Below are 12,998 nucleotides of genomic sequence, written 5' to 3'. Positions count from 1 at the left end.
GTAATGAGGGGCGTGACAGAGCAATGCAACCGCCCGATAAAAATTCCAGCGTGACGTGTATTTTGCAAGCATATACACGTATACAGGTGTATGACGCAGGACAGCAAAAGGCGGCAGCTTGCGCACAGGAAATCCATCATGCTGGGCTCGGCTGATGGAAAAGAAGACGTCTGAGGTTTCGCTAAGCCTGAGCAAGTGTGTTGTTGCGGTGTGGCGTTCCCGGAGCTCCTCTCGGAGTCGATCCCGATACCATGATGGTGGTGATTGTCGTGGAAGGCCTAGCATTTCGTGCCAACGGCGGATGAATCTGTAGGTTGTGGGTCGCATCTTGTTTGGCGCAATCCAAGCTCGAGGGTGATGAGGGTGGCTAAGGCAAAAAATGTCGGGTGGAAGATCGAGAGGAATGACTTGGGTGAAGCGAAAAAAAGTGGTTGCTGTGAGACAGTGCTTGAGTAGTCCTGGCATACTTACGCTAGTCCATTTCGGGGTGGGGTTGTGTTAACTGCAGTCAGCGGGTGGCACACGCAGGACGATACACACTTCCTGCATAGGTAGTTGAGATAAGATCCAGACGTATATGTGCGCATTTGAAACTGACATTTACGTCCGGATCTTGTCTTCAATTGCCTATGCAAGTGCTCAAGTAATGGCATACAGATGAAACAGTAATCAAAATCGACACGAGACAAGCAACGGAACCTTAGACCGTAGACGTGTGGACTTGTCAGTGGACATCCTCGAAGTTGTAGATGGCAAGCTCACCAGATTGCATGCACCACAGTGTGCCTCCTGCGTACCACTTTCAAACAGCCGCGTGGAGAGCCGAAGGAAACGTACTGCTGTCTAATACACGGTCTGAGTCCGCGCCGGACTCTACAAGGTGTGAAGTTTGGCGAGAATCATCTCGAGCAAATGCCATGATTCCAGTTGAGGGGCCACTGTTGCGGAGCTTGCGGTTGTCGAGTACGGCCAATCTATCTCGTGGGCAATTGCATTGCGGTGCACCAACTGCGACGGCCAGATTCGCGGGACGATATCCGGCTTTGCTCCGGCTTGCACAAATGCGGAAGAGAAGGCATAAGCTACGCAGCAACTTATCTTCAAGGAAGTCCACTACATGGGCGCATAGCGTAGTCTTCCCGAATCCCGGTGGTCCATGAATCCAGAGCACACGGCTATCGGCAGTGCCGGACGTTGGCTGTTGAAGCAGATATCAGGATGTAGATTTGCGTTTGAGACTGTACAAATACATCCAGACATTGGAGAAATTCATTCCGGATTTCCCTACTGAAGTTTGGGAAAACGGATTAACCAGTAAGCACGAAGTAGGTGGGCCGGACTAAGAGAACAGCGGAAACTCAAGATACCCCATTAGTCAGGCCATCTCAATGCCGGTCGAAGGTGCCGCGCCGGACCCAGCCCCTCCCGCGGTTGCAGATCTTCGAACTGATATTTGAGTTGTCGAAGACCCTGACGCCACTAGTTCCAACTCCTCGCCCTTTCTTATCGTGTCATGACAGGAGAATTACTAAAGACGTGGCCTACGAAGATAGATCTTCCGATATCGCATGGGCAAAAGCTGAGCAGATCATCTCATGTCTTCGTCCGTGCTGCAACAAGCACTTTCTCCCTCCACTCCACACCCACCACGGACAGACGCGTTCTCAAGAAAAGTAATGGAGATCAGAACCCCACTTGTCACGGCCTCCCCGTCAGATCCCCCAAATTCCGTGCGTTACGCACACTCCTGCCCATCCAGGACAACTGCTCCGAAACCAACCCATGCTAACGTCTTTCACCGGGTTATGGGACAGACCGGGCTATGGGACAGCCAACAAGAGAGCCAGATTGAGTCGCTTAGTATTGGCATCCGAAGAAAATCCACGATTCACACCGCAGCATTTGGTGGGCTGTCCCATAACCCGGTCTGTCCCATAACCCGGTGAAAGACGTTACACAACCCACCTCCGAGTCATCCCCGAGAGAACCCTACAGCCCCATAACCCGTCTCTCCCCCCATCCAATGATCATGGCGATCTTCTTCTTTAGATGGGCCGCCTTTCCGACTTTGCTAAAGCTACCCCGATGATCGTCTTGGGTCTTTCCAAAGCACTGGGCAACATGTAGTGGAGTGAAGAGCTAGGCGAAGGGAGACTCGGGCCCACGTCCGATCTCTCGCCACCAAAACCGCGGGTCTTCTTTGCGGAGGATCGACATCTGGGCTGAGACGGTGTGGGTACCACGGGTACGTACCAAAACTTAGTGCTGACGACAAAGGGGAATGATTTTTCCATGGTGAACTTGAAGTGCGCTGGTGTAGAACTATTAAAAAGTATATATCGTTAGTAAGATTGCCCGGGAACGAATATCGGAAATAGCGGATTGAGATGCTGTGCTGCACAATGGCGACCTCGCGCGTTTCAGAAGAAAAGGATGCCGGAACGGAGACCGTACGAAATGCGTCCGTTGGCGTGCATCCGTACAGCATGTCCCGGGAGAGTTCGGAACTCGTCGCAACAGGAGTAATGCCACAGCATTGACGAGACGGGTGAGCTTCGGTACTTGCAGATACCGATGGAAGATTCCCCATCAGCTGCTCTTTTTTGAGCCACAAGAAAGAACAGCACCTACACAGCACGTACATCGCGATGACTGCCGCATTCGGATTAGTGTCTCATCACACCCAATTGATAGCTATCGAGGCCTGCCCTGCGGTGTCGATCCTGATTGGATTCTGCGCCGATTGTTGCTGGTTGCTGCTCATTTCTTTTTCGTTCTGGAAACCCGCGTCATCCCAGCCTCCACGTGCGGAACAATATGATAAAAGTGGCGTCAGGTAGGATGAGCTTTTCCTGTTCTCAAACACGCCAGGGACCCTTTGCAGAAATGGATATGCCATACTAGCAAGGAAGACAATCCTATAAGAGCGCACCCACCAATCACACGGTGAAATGCCAAGCCTAGTCCGGAAAGGTGGTGAACGCGGAACCGGAGCAAAGTGATCATTAATGACCGGGCAAGGAAACCTTTGCTTCAGCGACGAAAAATAGGGCGAGGCCGACCAAGCTCGCGGCCCCACCAGTGAACGGTCGATAGCGCGGTTGATGGCTTGGCTCCTTCGTCATGGGATCTTCCATACTCTCCTATGCGCCGCCGCGGGAGCACCGAAGTATTGGCGTTGAGCAGCAACTGGAAACGATGTAGGTTGAGCAGCAGTTCCAAAAGAGAAACAAGCGGCTGTAGGCTTATCGATCCTGCGAAGCCATCTGCACTATGATGGCCGGTCGCAGCGGATAGAAGAGCGCGCGATATGGAGCGTAAGTGTGAAGGCACCGGACAGGCCTGCGACAATATTGTGTTCAGAAAAATAGCAGTGCCCAATAATGAGAAGTAGTGGGGAGCCCCACGCACGAATACCAGGGTCCAAATGTTGAAGCTACTGAACCGCTGATAGGACGTCGAAGGGCTTTCCGCGGGAGCGGGGAGATCTGCCGGAGACGTCGGCTGCCTGCATAATGATCTGAGGGTGCAGCTTCCGAACCGCGGTAGGATTTTGGGCGTGGTTCTGGCCATACTTCGATAGTGCCATGGTACGTACTCGTAGCAGCTGGGTGAGTTGAGAGCAGCAACCGGGTGTTCCCGCCCGGTTTGCTCTCTCGGTGGATCCTGCGCCGCGGCGGCTTTCCCGCTGCGGCTGCGGTGATTTCATGACTAGGCGTGCCGAGTCCCGCTTCGCCATTCAGCGCAAAGGGCCGAGAATTGATGAAGACGAAATCGACTTTTTACCTGGCTGGTTCGAGACACGGGGGAAAAGGAGAGGTGGGCTGAGGGCTGAGGGTGACATGGCGCACAGCCTCAGCTCCAGACGGCGAAGTGGAGCAGTTGTGTGCTTGACGCCGCAGCCCCACCGGGAGGGAGTTCATCAAGAGGTTGCGAAAGCGAGCGAGTCCAATCATCTCGTTGCGTCTTCGTGTTGATTGCAAAGGTGGATCGGCGGGTGGATTGGCGAATGGTCGCTATGCCCGAGGATTATTCCAGAACGGAGACACCGAGGTACGTACCGATAGCAGCGACCGAAGTATCCGGCGCCGTTGGGCGAAGAAACAGTGACGTGCGCCACGTCTTCCTGCAGGATTCGTCGTCCTTTTTTGCTTTTTCGTTTCCGCAGAAGAACAACGTCAGGCGCCGCAACTGGCCGAGCAGAAGAAAAAAAAAAGGCTTGTTGGGATAAGCTTCCCCCGTGGTCAATAGAGATCATCTACAACACCCCACCCGCACCGCAGCGCCGACGAGCCGCGGCGGGAGCGACGCGCAAGTCACAGTATTGGGTAACAAAGCGGACGGGCATGCTTCCGTTTGTCGCTTAAGGCGGCGCGGGCACGGGCACGGGCGGTGGATCCCTTTTTGCTTCTGATGAGTTCCGAAGTGGGGCTGTTGGCTGTGAATCCCTTGGTCCTCTCGCGCGCGCAACAGGAACCTCACAGGCCGAGGATTTGCAGACGCTGAGGGTGGATCATTGCGCTGGACGACACAGCAAAGCGGAGCCGAAGCGAAGATGAAGATGCTGAGCCAGCTTGCGCGCCCGATCCGCCGATAGTGTGAGAAGAAGGCAAGGGCGGGGAATTGCAGTGGTGCCCCTGTTGTGCCTGTGATCGAGATCCGATGTGGCTCTTTCTTCTTCCTCGTCCTCAGCCCTGCGTGCCTGCAGTACACAGGAGGGTGCAATTATTTCCGCGCCGCAGTCTCCGTCCCCTACCCCGCAGCGGCCTAGAGGTCGAGGGGTATCCGACGCTTTGGAATGCCAATGTCGCCCGAAGTATCTTTCTAGTCCGGCGCCCTGAAACGGACAGGCTCGCCGCCGGTGAGGGCAGCTAAGGTGTTGTTCTGGGAAAGGAGAGGGTTAGGGTGCTGCCCGTCAGCTGTCACGTTACATGATGCCGACCATTCGGCGATTTTCTTCGGGATGAGCACGCCCATGTGTCGAATTGCAAATACCGTTCCTACGACGGCAAGGAGCGGCGGCAAACAGAGACGGTTTGGCGTTTGAGGACGGTAGACGATGAGGATGGGCGCCGCTAATCCACTGCGTGATGCGGTTGTCGAACGTAGCGCCCACTAGCGAAACGTTGCCCTGGGTTGCTGTGAGGGCGAGTCGACGGCGTTGTGTGCAGCGCAAGCATGCGAGTCAGACGGGCAGGCAAGCCTTCCGCGTCGCTCTTGGTGTCTTAGGTTGTTCCCCACCGGCGGCGTTTCCTCCCGCCGGAACTGCACTCCCGACCCGCTGGCGCACCTCTGTCGTCCGTCGTAGCCCAGCATTTCCGCTTCTACTGGCGGGCTGATAGTGCAGTGCGCCGTTGCTGTCGTGTCGACGCCGTCCGTTCTTGCGGTTGCGCGGGTGCACAGGAAGAAGCAAGACCCCCTGCTGATCACCGGCGCAGCGCTCCGTAACGGGCGGGCGCCGTATCGGCGCCTGCCTACCCCATGCTCTTGGGAGCGCAGATCGTGGCAGGTGCCTGGCCAGCCGCAGCACAACGACATGCCGCCCCGTCATTCGCCTGAGACCGTCCAACCCACGCTGCTGTTTACGTAGTCGCCTCCGCGGCCTCCCCTGTCGGCACCAGGCTGCGCCATCTGGACTGCGCCAGGCGAGTCGTCGGCCCTGGTTCCTGGTGCGACCTCAGCTCGCGGAGCCCCCCACACTCCCGCCACAGCCGACGCACATGGGATTCGAGCAAAACGCGATGGGAACAACAAGAGAGCGCGGAGCTTCTGCGGTCGCGCCGCCAGCTAGCCTCGAATCCTTCCGCAGCAGGTAGCACCTATGTCAACGAGCTGCGCGTCCCGGAGCTGCACCGAGCGCGCCTCCAACACCCTGTCACCAGGACACCGGGGCCAACCCACAAAAAATAATCCAATGGCAGCGGCCCGAATCCCACGCTGGACCAGGCAAGCGGGCATCATGGCCGCCGGAAAAGCTGATGGCGTGCGCCCTGCCAGCATGCCCCGGTCCAAGTTCCTCAGGCTGCCGAAGGATCCCAGTGGAGACAAGAGATGACAGGCCAGCTGGGCCAGATTTACCGGGCCCGTCCCCATTAGCACCCGCATCCGCGTCCTCTGCCTCCCGTTTGATCTGCCATAGCGCATTCCCACTGATGCCACCCTCTCTCGCCTCATCCCATCCCCGGCCAGCGGCGAGTGCACTGATCCACCTAATCACCACCCTGTCCTTCTGACGCCCCACGTCCATCAGGACCCTGGTCGACTGAAAAAGACTGCCGTGTTCCCTCGCCAAAAGGCCGATCTTCCATCATCCTTTCGTCCCTGGTTTTGACTCGCCTTGTGCCTCGAATCCCCCGCTCTATTATCCTCTTCCCATACCACTCCCTGTTCAGCCCCACCGACCCTCGTTCTTCCTTCTCATATCAGCCCCCCTCCCTCCACTCCTTCTCTTACCCTCATTTCGCCTGTCTCAACACATCCGCGCCACTGAGGCATATCCTCTTCACCACGAGGCCTTCCACCAAAACGGCTGCAAGGACTGAGGAAGCGAAGGACCAGGATACACTTCTCGACATGCACTCGAGGGTATAGAGCCAATTGACATCCACGAAGACACGACTTTCTGGCCCAAGCTGTCGATCCATACGTCGCCCTATAACTCTTGATTCCACGCCGACGAACCAATAACAGCCGGAAAACGGAGAAGTCTAAAGGCTAAAAGGAATTAAACCTTCGGACGGAAGCAAGGAAACCCCGTTGATTCGCAACTCAAAGACCGAGAACATGCCGCAATACTTCCCATGGCCGTACAGCGTGGACCCGCTGCCGGAAGACCTGCGACGGGGCCTGTGGCCGGTTGGCATCTTCGCGCTGATGTCGACGGTGGCAACGCTCGCACTGCTGTGCTGGATCACATACCGTCTGGTATCGTGGCGCAAACATTACCGCAGCTACGTCGGTTACAACCAGTACGTGCTGCTTATTTACAATCTGCTGCTGGCCGACCTACAGCAGTCCATCTCCTTCCTCATCAGCTTCCATTGGATCCACACCGACAGCATGCTGGCCCCAAGCCCCGCCTGCTTCGGCCAGGCCTGGCTCGTCCAGATTGGCGACATCTCTTCCGGCATGTTCGTCCTCGCTATCGCCCTGCACACCTTCTTTAGCGTCGTCAAGGGCCGCCAGCTTCCATTCAGGGCCTTCTTGACCGGCACAATTGTCATCTGGGCGCTCGCCTTGTTGCTAACGGTGCTTGGTCCGGCGTTGCATGGGAGTGACTACTTCACCGCGGCTGGTGCCTGGGTAAGTGACTCTTTTCTTTTAAAGGGCTACCATAGAACGAGATGAAAGGAGCAACCAGAAGAGGTGTCAAGATCACCTCGCATGATCCTTGAGCTCTCGTGGCAGGCCGGAGCCGGGAAAACTTTCATCTCCCATGGTAGCACAGATAACGACTGCATTACGAGGAAAAGGCTAACATTCATCGCTTCCTAGTGCTGGGCATCGGACAAGTACGAGACGGAGCGCCTCTGGTTGCACTACCTATGGATCTTCATCATCGAGTTTGGCACTGTCATCATCTACGCACTCATCTTCATCTACCTGCGCAAGCAGCTCGTCAGCATCGCCAGCGCGCACCAGCACAGCACACAAAACAAGGTCTCGCAGGCGGCGCGCTACATGGTCTTGTACCCGCTCACGTACGTGCTGCTGACCCTGCCCCTGGCCGCGGGCCGCATGGCCACAATGACTGGTCAGACGCTGCCCATCGCCTACTACTGCGCTGCCGGCTCGATGATGACGTCGTGCGGCTGGGTCGACGCCGCCCTGTACGCGTTGACGCGCCGCGTGCTCGTCTCCAACGAGATCGATCAGCCCCAGGGCGGGGCCGGCAAGGGCGCCTCCTCCTCTGGCGGACGCACCGGCTATGGAGGCCATGGCAGCAGCCACACCGCCACGGGTTGGGACATTGCATCCTTCAGCGACCGCAAGGGCGGCATGGGCGCCGACCACAGCGTCACTATCACTGGCGGCCTCGACGCGCGCGGCTCCAACTTCATCGACATGGACGAACTGTCCAAGGGTGGCGTCCATCACCACGCCACCGAGCGCGTCGGCCGCCCCAAGCACAAGGCTAGCAACACTCCCTCAACACAGGGCCTCACCCGCGCCCGCAGCAGCAGCACCTCTGCCCGCGAGTCGACGCCCCGTGGCAGCACCGACTCCATCCTTGCCGGCCTCGGCGGCGTGCGCGCCGAGACGAAGGTTGAGATTAGGGTGGAGCCGGCCAACGGTTTCATGCTGCCCGGTGAGGGTAGCGGTAGCAACGGTAGCAGCGGCATGTCAACGCCCAACGGAAGAACTGTCGAGGTAGTTGGCAACTCGCATGCCATGAGGCCAAGGTCGGGTAGTCCATACTAAAGAAGAGAAGAACAACAAACCAACCGACAAGGAAAAAGAAAACAAATACCGAATAATATCTGGAGTCGAAATTGCGATGTGCCAAAACTTCCAACAGTTCTCATTTCTTTTTTATTCTCCCCATTACCCTTTGATGATACACAATGTACGCTAGACCGGAATGACTCGTCTATTTTTCCTTTTCTTTTACCTTTTCTTTCTAGCATCTGAGATACCCTGGATACCGGACTGGGTACGGCCTACTCTTCCAACTCTCGTTGTTTCCTTGCTCTCTCTCAATCTCTGTACGTGTGCATGGTCGGGGAGGAGGATCCATGGAAAAGGTGTTCATGACCTGGGAAGGCTATACTCTTTTTTTTTTCTTAAGTTTCTTTTTTCCCTCTTTCCCATACCTTCGTCTTCATCCAGTCGACTCTTCACATTGTAGATCGACATGCAAGACAACAGCTGCTCTTGATCATATCAGCAAGAGAGAGATGCCAAAATGATGGCAGATGAACATGTACCTTACGTAGAGGAGGCCTTGTTACGAAGCGCTCGGAATATGGAACATTTTCCAACTCGCGAGTGTACGATCTTTCTCATACTGAATTTAATCTCACTTTCCCATTTTTCCGTCCTTTTGACAGGTTTGCTGATCTGACCCGGTTGAATGGATTTACCGAGTGCCCCCGTAGTTGAGGTGTGCCCTCACAGCAGGTGACAAAATAGTCGGGTCTACCCGAAAGCTCCTCTCAAAGATGTTGCACTATATTCATGGGCAGTTGAACCTAAGATCTGGACGATGATGTGGGTCTTAAATACGCGCAAATGCGTCCGGATCTTAGATCCAACTACCTGTGTAGGAAGGGTAATAGCGTCGTCGATGGAGGTTAGAGGGCCCAATTCTTTATGGCACCTGTTGTAACATTAGAGTAACGACATTTCGAGTGTTTCCAGAATGAGGACCGGCCAGCGAAGTGATGAAAGGGTAGGGGGAGGTCTTCGGTGTAAAAGACCATGTAAGGATGAGTTGAAGCGTCCATGTCCAACATGTATGAATCAACTACCTTAACCCAGTTGCAATACTGAACAAACCGACATTGTGTCATTTGAACGCAGGGTAATGGCGGTATGGAGTAAGACGATTCTTGGGGCAGTCGACCTTTTGCCACGGGAACTCTCCATTGAAAGATTACGGAGTTGAATCCGTCAACGCATCGTCTGGATCACCAGTTTTTCAAATTCTTCCGCTGGTCGAAATCAAACGCCACCTTTCCATGCTTGACTCGTGCGATGAAGTTCGGTTAAGCTCCTGGGTCTCGCCAACCTCCGCCGTAACACGGTGGGTCCGACGTCGTCGCGGGGCATATAAACGGTGCCAAGCGCGCCGTCTCGTCCTACTTGACTCGACTGCCGACGGACCCCGACCGTTTTATGGAAAGCGGTGCCCCAGTGCGGAGAATGGGCATCAGCCAGGCGGAAGGACCCTGATCAGAGCCGCCGTCAATCTCGGCAACGGCTTTGCGCGCGAGTCAGCGGCCGGAGAATTTGTAAGAGGGCTGCGCGGTTGTGGCTGCGAGCGCTGGGCATCATGTCAGCAATAGATGACGGCACGCGCCCAGACTCGAGATGCGGTGGAGAAGGGAAATACGATGCTGCCAAACAGGAACAAGGCGGCAGATGAGACGAGCACGGCATCTGAACAGTCAGGCTGCGGTGGATATGAGACAGAGACGAGTTCTAGAGCACGAGCGACAGAGTTATGGTTTGGTTGTGGTCAAGCATCACTCATCAGATCACTCATCAGTTCAGGCCAGCTCGTGTCTCGGATGTTGTAGATTTGCAAATAAAGTCAGCCGGCACTTAAATGCAGCCAAGCTTCAGTATATTAACCTCTCCTCAACATATGCCGAGGCATCTCAGAAGACCAGCGGACGGACTTGGGCAGCGACAAGGTCAGCCCACCAGGATTTGACAGCGGTACCGTGCCGGGCCGCGCGGGTATTGCTGCAGCGGCCGACGTTACGAGGAACAAGGTTGAGGCAGTCGAAGCTCTCGTTCACAGGTATGCAGTGTATCCGTGGATATACTCTCTGGTGCAATTAGGAGGGGGGGGGGGGGGGGGGGGGAGGTTGACGGCTGTGCAGGCCCAGAGCTGATCAACGCTGGGTTGGGAGGGCAGGTGGTGGAGAAGAGGCAAGAGCATGGCTCTGAAAAAGGAGCATGCGTTTGGTGATAGTAGCCGCGTCGAGGAGGTGGAGCAGCTGAAGCCGGGGGGTGGATCTACGGGCCTGAGCGTTGGGATAAGCTCCGCAGCTGAAACAAGTTGGGTAAGGCTGCGACGTAGCTTCAGCATGGCCGAGACAGCTGCTGCACTGGGGCAGAGCGATGCATGTGAGCAGCAGGCAAACACGTGGCCGACGTGGTGCCCGGCTTGCTGGAGGGTTGGGGGCGAGGCGGAAAGCGCAGAGGGCGGAAGGCGGCGGAGGAGAGACGAGGCAGGCGGCGGAGCGCAGGGCAAGAGCGGGTCAGCGCCCAACACCAGCCCCAAACGATCGTCATGCCAGTCTGCATCCGGCCTCGCTCCTCTCCTTCATGATTCGAGAAGCCGCCAGAGCACGTTGCTAGCCTTGTCCCATCTGCGCCTGCCGTTGCTTCCCGCCAGCTTGGCTCCGCGCTGGGCGCACCCGAACGCCCTTCATACGTTGAACGAGATAGTCGCCCAACAGACCCTTTCTCTTGCCCATCTACTCGAGCCAACAGTACGGCGGTCCAACTCTCGCATGGACGTCAACACGCTGCATCAGCCCATTGGCATTCCGCCAGTCCGCATCTGTCCGTTTGTACGGCTAACAAACTTACGTCTGCACGGAATGTCCGTCCTTAAGCGCTGGCCGGGCTCTGACGATGCCTCTTTCGATCTGTGCGCCAGCCCATGGCCAGATCTAAGCATCAAAACACCCTAGCATCACCACGACTCATCCTTGTAACTTTATCGACTCTCTCCGCGCCCTCCGCCCACTGCTACATATGCCCAGCCCGCCTCTTCCGTCCCACCATGTTATCATCCTCCCGCCTGACCATCAGCCTTGTTGCCTTTCTCTTTTGTTGTATACGCCACAATGGGCCAGAATGTAGCCGATATGGCACCCGAGTCTGCCTCCCTCTCTCCTTTAACACATGTCATCACCAGGGGCCTCACTGCAATAGTCGTTTTCAGTGCCATGTCACTTGTCTCTTCCTTCATCCTTCTTCTCTTCCTCGCCCGGACCCTCTTCTCCCGGTGGCACAGAAAAGCCCATGGCGTCCAGAACCAGTTCCTGTTCCTCATCTTCAACCTTCTCCTTGCCGACCTCCAACAAGCCATCGCCTTCTTCATCAACATCGAGTGGCTTCTGCGTGATGCAATCGATGTCGATTCCCCTTCATGCTATGCCCAGGGATGGTTCGTATCCGTCGGCGACCTTGCAAGCGGCTGGTGGGCCGTCGCCATCGGCCTCCACACTTTCGCCTGTATAGCCCTCTCCTACAGGATCGATACCTACACCTTCTACACTGCTTGCGCCTCAATCTGGGCTCTCGTCTTCCTAGCTGCCATCTTGGGTGTGGCTACACATACCGAAGACTTCTACGTCCGTGCCGGTGCTTGGGTAAGTTCTTCCCCTTGCTTGTCATCACTACTCCAGCTCACCTCAAGTCACAGTGCTGGATCAACATCAAGTACCCCAGCCTACGTCTATGGGGCCACTACTTCTGGATCTTCGTCGCCGAGTTCGGCACCGTCTTCCTCTACGGAGCCCTTTTCTGGATCATCCGCCTGCGCATCAAGAGGAATCACTTCCCCTGCCCCGTCACGTCGGCCAAGGCGCAGCGCGCCGCCTACATGATGGTCGTATATCCTCTCATCTACGTCGTGTGTACCCTGCCCCTCGCCTCTGCCCGCCTCCAAAGCGTCGTCGGCACCGAAACAAGCATGGCGCACCTGTGCCTCGCCGGCGCCATGATCGCCTGCACCGGCTGGCTCGACGTCTTGGTGTTCTGCCTCACCCGCGACGTCTTCGTCCCCCTGCCTACCCCCGACAACGACATCGAAGACGATGATGACGACGAGGAGGCGGCCGGTGCCCGGGCCGAAGCCGACCTTATCGACACCTTCCAGTCCTCCTTCCCCTTCTGGAAGAACCGCCAACTCTTCGGCACCACCACCATCATCGAAGCCGGCGCCGGCGCCGGCTTCCGCCGCTCCATCATCATTGGGGGTGGGAGTGATCGTTCGTTGGTGCGGCAGGATAGCACCGAGATGCTCACTCCCCCTCCGCCGCCCCGTGCCGTGCTCGCGGTCAAGACAGAGACGACGGTCATCGTGCGCAGCGACCCGATGGAGTTGGACGACATTGCTGGTATAACGTACGCGAGGAGCCGCATGCGTGGCGACAGCGCGGGCGAGAAGGACGAGAGTTTGAGTTCTACTTCCAAGGGAAGTGGAAGTAACCGGGTGTACTCATGACGACTTTCCTTAAGGACTGTATGTTTCTTGGTTACTGAATGCTGCCGTTGTCGCTTTTTTCTTTCCCTTTTGTCTGTACTCATTGAGC

At 56.4% G+C, this 12,998-nt stretch overlaps 2 protein-coding genes across 2 annotated transcripts; both read left to right on the top strand.

Moving 5' to 3' along the window:
• Window positions 1–6,783: 6,783 nt before the first annotated feature.
• Window positions 6,784–8,421, top strand: SLS55_003090 (uncharacterized protein; the record flags this gene model as incomplete). Its single annotated transcript, XM_066774570.1, has 2 exons — window positions 6,784–7,302; window positions 7,495–8,421. The coding sequence occupies 2 exons, from the start codon at window positions 6,784–6,786 to the stop codon at window positions 8,419–8,421; spliced, it is 1,446 nt and encodes a 481-aa protein (XP_066634689.1).
• Window positions 8,422–11,525: 3,104 nt separating this feature from the next.
• SLS55_003089 (uncharacterized protein) lies at window positions 11,526–12,910 on the top strand (the record flags this gene model as incomplete). The annotated part of the gene is made up of 2 exons (XM_066774569.1): window positions 11,526–12,053; window positions 12,107–12,910. 2 exons carry the CDS (start codon window positions 11,526–11,528, stop codon window positions 12,908–12,910), a joined length of 1,332 nt encoding a protein of 443 aa, XP_066634688.1.
• Window positions 12,911–12,998: the final 88 nt, after the last annotated feature.

The sequence above is a fragment of the Diplodia seriata genome (assembly GCF_021436955.1).
Source record: "Diplodia seriata strain FDS-637 chromosome Unknown scaffold_3, whole genome shotgun sequence".
Taxonomy (NCBI): Eukaryota; Fungi; Ascomycota; class Dothideomycetes; order Botryosphaeriales; family Botryosphaeriaceae; genus Diplodia; species Diplodia seriata.
This window is presented reverse-complemented; position numbering and strand designations above follow the sequence as displayed.